The sequence below is a fragment of the Sapajus apella genome, unplaced genomic scaffold (genome assembly GCF_009761245.1).
Source record: "Sapajus apella isolate SASKATOON/1434 unplaced genomic scaffold, GSC_monkey_1.0 scaffold70, whole genome shotgun sequence".
In the NCBI taxonomy this organism is placed as follows: domain Eukaryota; kingdom Metazoa; phylum Chordata; class Mammalia; order Primates; family Cebidae; genus Sapajus; species Sapajus apella.
Genome location: NW_022437010.1, coordinates 5987027 through 6001227, shown reverse-complemented (window position 1 = coordinate 6001227; position 14201 = coordinate 5987027). Strand labels below are relative to the sequence as shown.

At 37.9% G+C, this 14201-nt stretch overlaps 1 protein-coding gene across 4 annotated transcripts in view; it reads left to right on the top strand.

The window, feature by feature from the left end:
- The window catches only part of FARS2 (phenylalanyl-tRNA synthetase 2, mitochondrial), a 523925-nt gene that overhangs the window by 138681 nt on the left and 371043 nt on the right, over positions 1-14201 (top strand). For all 4 annotated transcript variants that reach the window (XM_032250125.1, XM_032250124.1, XM_032250126.1 and 1 more), the window contains exon 3: positions 6372-6531. In XM_032250125.1, coding sequence (XP_032106016.1) covers positions 6372-6531 — 160 coding nt within the window. The remainder of the gene's footprint in view (positions 1-6371; positions 6532-14201) is intronic.

Here is a 14201-nt window from a genome sequence, read left to right as displayed (position 1 = left end):
GATGTTTGGGTCCATTGCTTTGAAATGTATAAGAAGTTTATTGGGAGGGGTTTGATGAAAAATATCCAAGACACAAAACACAAATGGCTGTACCGAGTCTGGGATAACAGTTGAAATGGTGCACGCGGAGATGGTAGTGCTGCCGGAAGCTGGTCCGCAGTGTCATACGCCCAGCTGGGCAAAGTTTGCGCTGCCAGACGCGGAGCAGTCGTGGCTAGCGATTGTGGTCCTAAAGTCGAATGGTTGTAAGTTGCATAGGTCGTAAGTCGATCAATACCTGTACCTACTTCTGTTTCTGTGTTGATGTATCTGCATATGTGTTAGAAAATATGAATTCATATGGATACCTCCTATCTAAGCCAACACCACATGGCTCATTCTAGCCCTCACCATTGCCTTTGACACTGACAGTGAGAAACCTGGTTCTTCTTACTCATGATATGTTTACTTGCTTGTTCAGTCCTGGAAGGAACATAAGGTAGTTTCAGAATTGTTAACACCCACTTCTGTGGAAAAAAATTAATAACTAGTGTACAGTATTTGCTATGGTTATTTTGTTTTTAATCTTAGAATATTTAGTTAAAATACTGTTTTTGAAAGTTGTTTGGTTAATTCTTTTCTTCTCCATCCTCTTCAAGTGGCTGTCATTTATTTAGAATAAACTTCTGTGCATCATTACTGTTTGTATTCCATATGGGTTCTTCCCACCTCAGGGTGGATTTTATTTTATTTGTTTCTTATTATTTTATTATTATTATTATTGAGACAGAGTCTCCTTTTGTCGTCCAGGCTGGAGTGCAGTGGCGTGATCTCGGCTTACTGCAACCTCTGCCTCTTGGGTTCAAGTGATTCTCCTGCCTCAGCCTCCCGAGTAGCTGGGACTACAGGCGGGTGCCACCATGCCTGGCTAATTTTTGTATTTTTTGGTAGAGATGAGGTTTCACCATGTTGATCAGGCTGGTCTTGAACTCCTGACCTTAAGGATCTTCCTGTCTTGGCCTCCCAAAGTGCGGGGATTACAGGCATGAGCCAGGATTTTATTTTTAACGTTTGCATAGATAAAATGTTAATGTCCTTCTAAAAATCAGAATTGTACAAAAAGGTTTACTTAGAGGTCATAACCCCCACTCTGCCATTCCTTATACTCCATTCCCAATCAACCATTTTTCCACCCTGTTTCTACCCACCTCTATGTAGGTGATTTATTTCTCTGTTGTTTCTAGCTTACCCTTCCTTTTTTCACAAATGAGAAGATTCATGTATACTTTATTATTTCTTACATAAAAGATAGCAAGTAATATATGCTCTCTTGTACTTTGCCTTTGTCATTTACTAGTATATCTTGAAAGTCCTTCCATATCAGTTCAGAGACATCTTACTCATTCTTTATTACACCTGCAAAAGTACTCTATTGTAAAGTTAGACTGTAGTTTATTTAACATCTTTCCAATGTAAGACTTTTTTTAAAATATGTTGCAGTTACAAACAATACTACAGTGAAAACTTTGTGCGTATGTATTAATGTTAGAAGTATGTTTTCAGGCCGGGTGCGGTGGCTCAAGCCTGTAATCCCAGCACTTTGGGAGGCTGAGGCGGGTGGATCACGAGGTCAAGAGATCGAGACCATCCTGGTCAACATGGTGAAACCCCGTCTCTACTAAAAATACAAAACATTAGCTGGGTATGGTGGCGCGTGCCTGTAATCCCAGCTACTCAGGAGGTTGAGGCAGGAGAATTGCCTGAACCCAGGAGGCGGAGGTTGTGGTGAGCTAAGATCGCGCCATTGCACTCCAGCCTGGGCAACAAGAGCGAAACTCTGTCTCAAAAAAAAAAAAAAAAAAGAACTATGTTTTCAGGGCAAATAGCTAGAAATTGAAGGACTGGGTCAAGAGATGAACAAATATTTAGTTTTGTTAGATATTTTCAAATTCATCTCCAAAAGGGTTCTACCAATTTCCATTTTCACCCCCAAAGTATGACTGTACCTGTTTTCCAAAGCTTCAACATATTCAAGAGTATATTATCTAGCTTTAAAATTTTTTCTGTTGTGATAGGTTAGAAATATTATGTCAGTGTTGTTTTAATTTGCTGAATTTGTTCTTCTCTAAGTTTGAATCACTTTTCATATTTTCAGAGGTCATTTTCATATATATGTATTTTTTTGGTGAATTGTCTGTTCTTTTTCCACTTTTCTATTGAGTATTTGGCCCTTTGTCAACTTTTAAAAGTTTCCTATACATTAGTGGTATTACCTCTTTGTGGTGTATGCTTCCTGACATTTTTTCCCTTCTTTTTTGTCATTTTTCGGGTGAAAAGACCTTTGTGTGTATGTGTGTGTGTGTGTGTGTATGTTTGTGACATTTTTTCTCTTCTTTTTTGTCATTTTTCAGGTGGAAAGACCTTTGTATGTATGTTTGTGATGTATATGTTGTTAATGATTTTTAGTTTAATTGTATGTTAATCAGAGAATATAGTTTATTATTTCTTCTTTATGGAATATACTTACTTGTGTGTGACTTATCATGTGATCAATTTTTTTTAATGTTCTCTGGGTCCTTGAGAATAAAATGTATTTTTTATTATAAAGGGAGTAAGTTTAATGTATGTGTGTATGTGTGTGTAAAATATGTGTATACATATGTATGTATATATACACGATTTCCTCTCGTAATTGTGTTTTTAGGTCTTTTATCTTGTTAATTTTGCACATTTGATCAAGCATTACTGATGTATAGATATTCATAAATATTATACCTTCGTTGTGAATATATGTTTATCATGCTTTTGAATGAAAATTTTTGTTGCTATTTAAAAAGGTTGTATTTTTGTTTTAATGGTTGCTTTTATACTTAAAGCTTAAATTCCCTTATCCCTCATATTTAACTCTGTTCTGTTTCATTTGTCTTAAAGGTATTCTTTAACTATTGCCTATACAATAATCAGTATATTCTGCTTTCCTCTTTGCGTCTTTCTTCCATTGTTTAGTTATGTTATTTCTACTTTGTCAGAACATATAACGATTACATATTACTCTTTCAGTGTAATCCCCAGCTTTTAGTCTGAAATCTACATATTTTATGTATTGACGTGGCCTCCATTTGTTTTTTGCTGAAATTTTTCTAGTTATTCATTACTTGAACAGGCTCATGCTTTGGTAAATTCTTCAGAAAGGGCTCATTAATGTGACATTCCCTGTGCTCTTGTGTGTTTGAAGGTTTTTCTGCAGAATTGGTGCTTAAATGACAGCGTTGATGGATATAAACTTCTTGGTCCACACTTTTAAAAATTGAGTTGTTTGAAAATGTGATTTCATCGTTGTCTTGTTTTCTGTGTTGCTTTTGAAGAATCTGATGCCAGTCTGATTCTTTACTTCTCTGTGTTATTTGATCTTCTTGCCTAGAGAGCTTGACAATTTTCCCCATTATTTTTGAAGTCCGTTTTACAAGAATCTGTCCTATATTTGATCCTTTCAGGTTTTTTATTCACAGGTACCCATTTTATCTGGTATTAATTAGTTCTGTTCCATTGGGGTTTTTCTCCTACTTAAGGACTCCAATTATAACTGTAGTTCCTTCTTTGCCTGTGTTCCATTTCTACCTCTTTCTTTCTGATTCTTTTTTCTTTATTTTATTATCCTTCTTTGAGTTTTTTTTTTCCTCCATTTTTTTTCACTGCCTCCTTATTAAATCTTAAGTCCATTGTCCCTTGCATGCTTTGGAATTTAGACTTTGTTTCTGAGATGATTTTATTTTTTTCTATTTTTTTCCTGAGTTAAATCAGTCCTCTTTTCATTTTTTCTTTATTGCTGTTCTTAATTTTTGAGTTTCTGACTAAAGCAATTTATATCCTTAAATGCGTGATTGAATATATGTAGTTTAGTTTTCAAGTATTAGTTTCTTTGTTTTTTTTTTTTTAAGTGCTTCTTTGTTTTTTTCTGGTAGGGGAGAAGAGTTGGATTTTCATTAGTTTAGCTCTTTTGAATTGACTTTCTGATTTTTGAGTAACAATTTTCTACATTTTTATTAAATATTTTTGTTCTTTATTTGGGTGTGTAAAAGACTTTCTAGTTCTGTGGTGCCCTCTTCTGTTAGTGTAGCAATGCACACGATAGTGGTTATTTATTTATTTATTTTTGGTGTCGGTTAGAGAATGGTTTTGTAAATCCTCTGATTTTTTAGTTGTGTTTTATCTTTGACAACTGTGAATTTTCTTGTTTGCATCTTTTTTCTCTTCCTACCTAATTAAAAAGGCTGTCTTTCACTTTTTATTAACTCTTTTCTTTTCCAGTGTAACTGTGCTTTTGCAAGCCTGTCACTTCAAATTGAGCATGCTTTTACATCACTTTTCTGTAGTCCCTGCTCAGGCCTACTAGGACACTTTTTAAAGGATTTTCACACTTAGTGTAACTTACACTTTCTGGGTTTTTAACGTCCACCTTAGCATCTAACTCATTCTCTTTTCTTTCTCCCATTTTTTTTCCAGCTTGCTCTTGTTACTTCAAAGCCTTATCAGTGTGGTAGGAGTGTAAGAGCTCTGTCCCTGTGTTTTGGTTGGCCTGCCTGCCTGCCTGCGTGCCAAAGCCATTGTGTTCAATAGTTATTCTTGCTGCTCTAAATTATTTTTAGAGGAAGCCTTGACAGCTGTCATTATCTTTAGTCCTCATAAGAATAATTTGAGGCCTAGGATATTAGAATCTTTTTCTGAAAACGTTTTTGTCTTATATTGCTGGCCAGTTAAAGGAAGTATGTCTGGGATTGTCTTAGTTCACCTTAGTAGCCTGAGACTCTCTCTATTGTCCAGAAAATATGGCGCCTGGCTGTAAGTTTACACAAGGACTGGTTTACTTTTGTCCTCTTCCTCATCAGAGGGATGAGTCTTTTAGGGACTCAGACACCCAGATTGGTTCCATAGCAAAGCTTTCCCTTTTGTCTCACTTGCCATGGCAAGTTTTCACAACCCATGTTCAGGTTTCAGTTGATAGGTTATATAAGCATATATTCTCAATGCTTCTGTCTGGCTTTGTGCTTATTTTATTTTATTTATTTTTTACCCCTGGCTTCATGCTTCCTGTAGAGTTTAGTCATTCCTCTCCATTGTTTTGTATTTTTTTTTTTTTTTTTTTTTTTTTTTGAGACAGAGTTTCGCTCTTGTTACCCAGGCTGGAGAGCAATGGCGCGATCTCGGCTCACCGCAACCTCCGCCTCCTGGGTTCAGGCAATTCTCCTGCCCCAGCCTCCTGAGTTGCTGGGATTACAGGCACGCGCCACCATGCCCAGCTAATTTTTTGTATTTTTAGTAGAGACGGGGTTTCACCATGTTGACCAGGATGGTCTCGATCTCTTGACCTCGTGATCCACCCGCCTCGGCCTCCCACAGTGCTGGGATTACAGGCTTGAGCCACCGCGCCTGGCCCATTGTTTTGTATTTTTAAGAATTTCTGTATTTTTTTTCAGTAGCATGTATCAGGAAGTTTGGTTCTAATGACCCAAACCATTATTACTAGAAATGGCAGCTGATTCATTCTTTCATTATAACATTTTTTATGTTTGATTATGGGACTTGGGGTGGGAAGAATGATAGATTCATTTGCTCAGTTATCCATTTTGAGTCAATCTTGTACCAAGTAAAGACCTGCTATGTCACTGACCAGAAGGTAATTTTATTTCAGTGGTAAAGCAGCTTATGACTGGTGATAGCTGTGGTTAATAATCATAACAAAAATGAGGAAAACTTACTTAGCCATTGGAATGTGAATGTGCCAGATACTCTGTATTATTCATATATTATTTTGTTTTTAATAAAATCTACTAATTTGCTATTATTATTTCCACTTTACAGATGATGCCCTGAGGCTTAGCTACCATATCACCTGCCTAAGTTTACATGGATAGTAAGTGGCAGAAACATGTCTCAGGCTCAGCCTTGGGCTTTGCAGATACGGAGTTAACAAATTCCACCTTGTTTCCTACCTTCATGGAGCTTACAGGATTTAATTTCTCTACACTGTGGGATGGTCAGGGTTATAATTTTAGAGTCTGAAAGTGGTTCAGTAGTATTTCCACTAGAACTAAAGATAATGTCTCTTCTTAGGAAACGACTGTAAGTTCATGCAAATGAAAAACAGATTAGCAAAGATCAAAAGAGTGTCTTTTAATTCTCTAAAGACCCTCCATACCATGTAATGTAGCGCTTTCTTCAGAGTTAGTACTAAGTGAATGTTAATTTCATTAGGTTTATTGACAAGACGTAATGAGTCTTATTCCCATGTTATAACTTTTTAAAGTCAAAAGATTTTTAGCAGAATTTTAACGTTATTTGATATAGATGGGCCAGGATATTTTCTTTATTTATGTTTTCCTGTTGGTTTACAGTTATTTGCTGGTATAGAGGATGGAGAAAGCCTGCAGCTCTTTGAACAAAGTTCTCGCTCTACACATAAACAAGAGACTCACACCATGGAGGCCATGAAGCTTGTAGAGTTTGATCTTAAGCAAACGCTTACCAGGCTCATGACACATCTTTTTGGAGATGGTAAGTACTCAAACACAGGTTGAGTATCTCTTATCTGAAATATTTGTATCAGAAGTGTTTGGGATTTTGTTTTTTTTTTTTTTCAGATTTTGAATTTTTTTTTTTTTTTCTGAGGTGGAGTCTTGCTCTGTCACCCAGGCTGTAGTGCAGTGGCACTCACTGCAACCTCCACCTCTTGAGTTCAAGCAGTTCTCCTGCCTCAGCCTCCTGAGTAGCTGGGATTACAGGTGCCTGCCACCTTATATTTTAGTAGACACGGGTTTCACCATGTTGGCCAGGCTGGTCTCGAACTCCTGAACTCGTGATCCACACACCTTGGTCTTTCAAAGTGCTAGGATTGCAAGAGTGAGCTACCGTGCCCGGCCTGAAATTCTTATATGTACATAATGAGATATCTTGGGGATGGGAGCCAAGTCTAAACACGAAATTTATTTGTATTTCATATATACTTTATGCATGTAGCCTGAAGGCAATTTGATACAATATTTTAAATAATTTTGTGCATGAAACCAAGTTCTGACTGCAGTTTGACTGAAAAATGTAATGAGGTCATGTATGAAACTTTTCACCTGTGGCTTCAGATTGGCATTCAGAAACTTTTAGCTAGAGAAAGAAAAATGATTATAACCTTTGCTAAGAATGATAATGGATTAGGATCAATGGAGTGAAAATATAGAGACTGATAGGAGTGTATTATTATGTTATCATTAAATGAGGATGTGATCAGTGGCACAAGGTTCTTTACCATGTGAATGAACCAGTGGAAAACTTTACATATTGCCATACTGAGTACCACTATCAACAGCAAAAATATTAACATTAAATTTCCTGCAGGAGGAACAATATTGTTAAGATCCAGACCTCACTTAGTTACTTGCCTTTATTTTTCAAAAAATATTTGTTGTCAGTAATGCCACCTTTGCTCCCAACTATTTTTAACTTGAGATATATTTTGTTTTTTTAAATCACGATATAAAGAGAAGGTTAGTGGATTTTCCTAATTGTGACCTATCTTTAAGGAATACTGAGAAGACAGATACCTGCTGTGGTTGGGATTCTTCTTTATTCTCTTATTCTTGTGATTTTTTTTTTTAAATCAGTTTTGTTAAGGTGTAATTAACATAAAGTAAGCTATGCATATCTAAAGTATACATTTTGTTTGATTTGTTCCCATACAATGAACTGAACATACTTGCACAATCATACAAGTTTTGACATCTTTTTTTTGTTTGTTTGTTTTTGAGACGGAGTTTTGCTCTTGTTACCCAGACTGGAGTGCAATGGCGTGATCTCGGCTCACCGCAACCTCGGCCTCCCGGGTTCAGGCAATTCTCCTGCCTCAGCCTCCTAAGTAGCTGGGATTACAGGCACGCACCACCATGCCCAGCTAATTTTTTGTATTTTTAGTAGAGACGGGGTTTCACCATGTTGACCAGGATGGTCTCGATCTCTTGACCTCGTGATCCACCCGCCTCAGCCTCCCAAAGTGCTGGGATTACAGGCGTGAGCCACCGCGCCTGGCCCAAGTTTTGACATCTTAGAAGTTCATGCCATGAAGCTACCAGCAGAATCAATACATGACACCTTCATTGTCCCCAGGAGTTTCCTCCTGCTCTTTGGCGGTCCTTTCCTTCTGCCCTTACCACATATCACCCCAGGCAACATATGATCTACTTTCTGATTAGTTTGCATTTTTTTGTTTGTATAAATGGAATCTTATAATATGTGCTCTTCTTTATCTGGCTGGTTTACTTAAAATAATTATGTTGAAATTCATCTATGTCATAGTGTATATCAGTAGTTGATTATTTTTTATTGTTAATCAGTATTCCATTCCATGATTTGTTTATCCATATACTCATTGATAGATATCTGGGTGGTTTCTAGTTTTTTGCTATTACCAGTAAAGCATATATGAACATTCATGTATGAGTCTTTCTGGGTCCTAAGTTTTCGTTCCTCTTGAGTCAATACCTAAATGACTAGATCAAATAGTAGGGCTAAGTTTGACTTAAAAAACAAAACAAAGCAAAAAAACTGCTAAACTATTTTCTGATGTGGTTGCACCATCTAGATTCCCACCAGTAGTCTATGAAAATTTCAGTTGCTCTACATCTTCAGCAACACTTGATAGGGTTAGTTATTTTAATTGCAGCCATTCTAACAGGAGTCCAGTGGTATGTCAAATACACATTTGGCATTTATAAAGAACTCCTCCAAATAAACAAACAGAAATTGCAGCTTAAGAGAAAAATGGGTGAACATGAAGGTGGCAAATGATATATATAGAATGACCAATAAATACATGAACAGATGCTTATCTTTATTAGTAATCAGGGGGAAACAACAGAAAACCACCAGGAGCTTTTTCAAATGGGAAATAATTTTTAAAATCTAACATTTTAAATTGTCGACAAAGATACGTATAGAGAAATAGAGTATAGCACAAAGTTCTGGCCTTATGCAGGATTCATGATTACCATTCTTCCAGCTGGACTTTAGGACTCACTATCTTGATTCACCTCTATTTCTTCATACCTCCAGATTTCCCCTACTTATGCATGAACTCAAATATGTATTTAAAGGGACTCTTGTTATAATTTATTAAGCCTTTCCTGCTCTGTTGTAGCAAAGTTTGTTAGAATATCTTGACTGCCATATTGCCAAATGCATAGTTGATGTAATATGTAAGACACCAACTAACTAATCCTGTATATTTTTAATATAAATACATTTTCAAAAAGTATACATCAACTTCAGGATAATGTTTTTCTAGGAAGTGGGAAATGGTATTAGGGAGAGGTGTAAACCGTATTTCAAATGTATTTATAATGTTTTATTTTAAAAAAGTTAAATATGACAAAATGTTATGGTTTGATAAAACTGAATAATGGGTATATGGGTGGCTGCTATTTTCTATTCCTGTCTTTAGGTTTGATATATTTCATTAAAATGGCATAATGTAATAGTGAAATAGGTTTCAAGTAGAAATTGTTGATGTGAAAAACCTATGATAGCCAGCATCTCTTTGCCTTCATGGTAAAAGAAAGGAATTGTGATATTTAAACAGTTATATCATCTATTTAACACAAATGCAGGGAGATGGATTGTGCTGTTCAGGCCATTTTAGAGGCAGGGTAAAGTAGAAGGGATTCCAGTATTTTAAGGAAATAGCATTCTGTCTTTCCAGAAAGATTCAGGCTCATCTGAATTTTTCCATTGTCAAACTATAGAGAGAGATTTTTTTAGCACCCTCCTTATTTATGTTGTCCTACCCATTTCTATAATCAGATGATTTGCCGTTGGTGAGGTTTGGAAACTGGATTTGCATCTGTTGCAGGCATCACAGTATTGAATAAGCTAGCCATACTCCCTGTCTTCAAGGAGTCATGAAGTCTTGGACCTTGAGCCCTCTCCTTGTGAAAGATAGGATGTTCTGCGAGCACACAGGCAAGGTGCCTTCTCCTGAACCGAACCTGTGTTTCTGGAAGTCTGCTGGTGAGGCATATGCATGCTGATAGCTAAAGGATAAGTGGCAATTAGCCAAGAGAAGGGATAAGCAAGGGGAGGGGCTGAAGAATGGGGAGAAAAAGGACAAAGTAGGCGACACAAATACTCGTGGAGAGCATGCATGAGGCAGCACCACCTACGGAAAGAAGGAAAGAAGAGGTGAGAGGGAGAAAAATGACCGACAGCAAACTCTTATGAGCATGGAGAAACCATAGTGTAGAATAAAAAAATTTAGAGTGAAGCTCGTGTTCATCCCCTTACTCTGAAGTCCTGAACAGGTCACTTAGCATTTCAGGTCTGTTTTCTAACTTTTAAAAGCTGCGATGATGTTTGCTTCACTTGAGAACAAAACAAGATATAACTTGTGAAAGTTGCCTTGTGAGTGGAAAATATCAAATAAATGTGTAAATATGAACAACAAGAGGGAGGAAGGAAGGGAAGAAAAAGTTAAGGCAATAAAAGTAGGGAGCACATGAGGAAAGAGTAATACGATCAGAGAACAACAGTCATTGCTGATTTGCCTGTATCATGCCTAAGGGAGTGAGAAGGAACTGTGTACCAGACAGTGGCACCGCAGTCTCATTGGTGTTGATAGTGGCTTTCACATCTTCACTGAGCACCAGCAGATATTTTAAAAAGTAAGCAATGTACTAGCCTCTGTATAGATTATGTAAGCTTTCCAAGGTGTTTCAGGATATACATCTCTCTGAAAATATGGTCCTAGACTTTCCTTTGTGTTATTGTTTATATTTGTATTTGTGTAGCTTTTAAAACCAGATGGCAGGTTTCCTTATAATAAACCGTTTCTGCAATATATGACTTTTCTGACTGTGATGTCTGTTCTGACATGGTAGGCACAATCCTGGCCAAGAATTAATCTTAAATTTTAGAATAACAGTGAAGTTGTAGCTTCTTTCATTTAGGCATATGTTTGCTTTATTGTTTTAAAAATATTGTCCGCCTAGACTTTTGGTAGTCAGCTTTTATTACAGATTGATGTTGCTGTTTTATAAATTTTCAAATTCAGTTTTTATCTGTAAGACTGAGTTGGCAGAATCATGGAATGAATTAAAGTTAAAAAATCCACCTGCTTGGAAAATACATGTTGGTTCACATGCATTAGAAACTACCTGGGAATAAAGCCTTTTCTTCTTCTTCTTTCCTTGGAGCCATGGTCATTTTTAACTTCATGCACACAGTGATCAGGAATCTTGAAACTGCTGAAAGGCACCTCATTCGCACACTCTTGCCATGACCTGGTGTGTTTCTGCCAGGTGTGTTGTTGTGAGCTGTTGTTGAAGAGGTTTGCCAGCTTGTTCCTGGCTGTGTTTGCCGTGTTTGTGACGTCTGTTGTGTTGGCTCTCAGGGGAGATGTGAAGTGAAGCGGGAAGGTGACTGGAACCCAGGCCCATCTGATGAACTAGAAGGGCGAGTGGGCCTGTATCACAGAACACAGACCGTGCTGTGTGCTTCCTTCATGCTCACACTGAATGTTAACAGCTCTTTCAGGATTCTCAGCTGTTTTGTCTGAACTCTGAAGAAAAGTGCTTCGTTCTTTTGCTTTTTTTTTGAGACAGAGTCTCACTGTGTCATCACTGTATCTGAAGTGCAGTGGCTCAGTCTCGGCTCACTGTAACCTCCACCTCCCGAATTTAAGCAATTCTCATGCCTTAGCCTCCTGTGTAGCTGGGATTACAGGTGTGTGCCACCACACCTGGCTACTTTTTTGAATTTTGTATTTTTAGTAGAAGCAGGGTTTCACCATGTTGGCCAGACTGGTCTCCATCTCCTGACCTCAGGTGATTCACCCAGTTTGGACACCCAATGTGCTGAGATTATAGGCGTGAGCCACCGTGAATGACTGCCTTGTTTTATTTTGGGCATTTCAGAAGTACTATTTAGTTGTGGGTTGTTGTTGGTTGGTTTATTAATTAATTTTGCTAGCTTCTCAAAAATGTCTTGGTAAACCTATCTAGGTGCCATCAACCTGGATGTAATTTATATTAATAACAATAATAATGGTGAAAATGGTAACGATAGAGATAAAATAGTTAACAGTGTGAAACCTTATACTAAGCACGTTGACAAGGAGTCTTGTCTTGTCTTTTTCCTTCCTTTCCCCTTTCCCCTTTCCCCTTTCCGCTTTCTCCTTTTCCTCTTTTTCTGATTCTCCTGCTTCAGCTTCCTGAGTAGCTGGGATTACGGGTGTGCACCATCATGCCCAGCTAATTTTTGTATTTTTCATAGGGACGGGGTTTCGCCATGTTGGTCAGGCTGGTCTTGAACTCCTGACCTCATGATCTACCTGCCTCGGCCTCCCATAGTGTTGGGATTAAAGGTGTGAGCCACTGCACTTGGCCGAGTTTTTTCTTTTGACCTGCATCTATGACATGGGTGTTACAATTTCCATTTTTCAGATGAGGAAACCTAGACACAGAGAAAGTATCACATAAAAATCACAGGGCTGGTAAGTATTTGAGGTGGTTTGAGCCCACAGTCTGATTTCCAAGGCCATACCAGAGGTTAGCTTTTTGATAGGATACAAAGAAATCATATTAATAATATTTCAGAGACTGTGAGGGCTACAAAAGCCACAATGTACCCCCTCCCTGCCCCCACACCCCCAAAAAAAATATCAGGGTCAGGCACAATGGCTCAATCCTATAGTCCCAGCTACTTGGGAGGTTGAGGTAAGATGATTGCTTAAGCCCAGGAGTTCAAGGCTGCAGTGAGCCGTGATCGTGCCACTGCATTCCAGTCTGGGTGACAGACTGAGATCCTGTCTCTTAAAAAAAATAAAAAAATATCTCCCTAAGTGTTACCTCTGACTCTTTCCTTTACCCTCTCCTCCCATGCTGTGCCTCCTAATATCTAGCTTGTGGTAAAGCCTCCATTTACCACATCATATCCAGTTACATTCTGGGTAGCAAAGACCATTTAAAAACTTAAGGTTCACTCTTTCTTTAAGTAGTGATGAATGGGAACTGCCTCTACAGGCCTCAGAGCTATTCTGTGACTCTTTTATATTTGTTTTTATGTCTAAGCTTTTCACCTTTTATTATTATTATTGGACTCCTTTGTTCTTGAAAAGCAAAATTGAAAATTATTTCCTTGTGGCTGTATGTTATTACAGCTGCTTTAGTTTCAGGTTTTTTTCCTGTCCAAATGTGGTTTATTATTTTCTGCTAACATTTCAATTGTACCAGCATCCTAAGGCTATTATAAGAGAGGTTATCATTTTAGAATTAGAAAGAAATAAAATAACCCTTTAGACTATTTTTATGCTTACGGATTTTGTTGTCATTTTTAATATTTCTCAAGTGTTTTCTGTATATTTTTTACTATGCTTGGTAGAGCATTTCTTTCAGAGTAACTAAGGTGGGGATTTAGGATTTCTAACTTTTAAATTTCTCTTTCTGTCCTTCGGCCTTTACAGCCTTTGTTTGGCACAGTTCTTTTGCTAAACATTAGCATTTCCCTTTCTAAAGGATTGACCTCATAGCACAGTTTAGATTAATTAGTCTGAAGGAGAGATGGATTGGGACACTCTATTGTTGACTAGGTATGTCGCCATGGGGGAGTCATGTCTTGTCTTTCCTTGTTAAAAGACCTGTGGTGGTCATTGAAATGTACCTCCCAGCATCCCCTCCAAGGGTCCAGGCTGATGGGATTGCAGATCGCCTCCAGCTGTCAGCTTCTTGGGAGATTGCCTCAGCTGCAGGTAACCTCCTTGCCCAAGGGCATGTCCTTCCCAGGGCTGCCCATGTCCAAAGACTGAAGGTGGCAGGCATACAAAGGCCTTCTATGGGCCATTCTGATAGGCTATGTGCTCCAGACCTCTGGCAAGGTAAAGCCTTCGTTGGCCTGATTGTAGTTGGTTGACTTCTTCCTCTGCCCTAATTTGCTGCCACTGTCTTCCATCCACAGTTGTTGATTCCCCTCAGATAACTTGCTTGCCAGCCCAACTTGCATAGGGACCTATGTATGGTCCCATCCAGCAGAAACATGAGAGATGTCCTGGTCAGGAGGGAAATCACTTGATCATGGTAATGAGGAATCATGTCTTCCATATCTTTCCGTATTTTTTTTATCCGTGAGGTTCTGTTAGAATAAATGAAGTAAAAGGGATTGAGATTCAGAATTAGGTTTATAAATGTTAG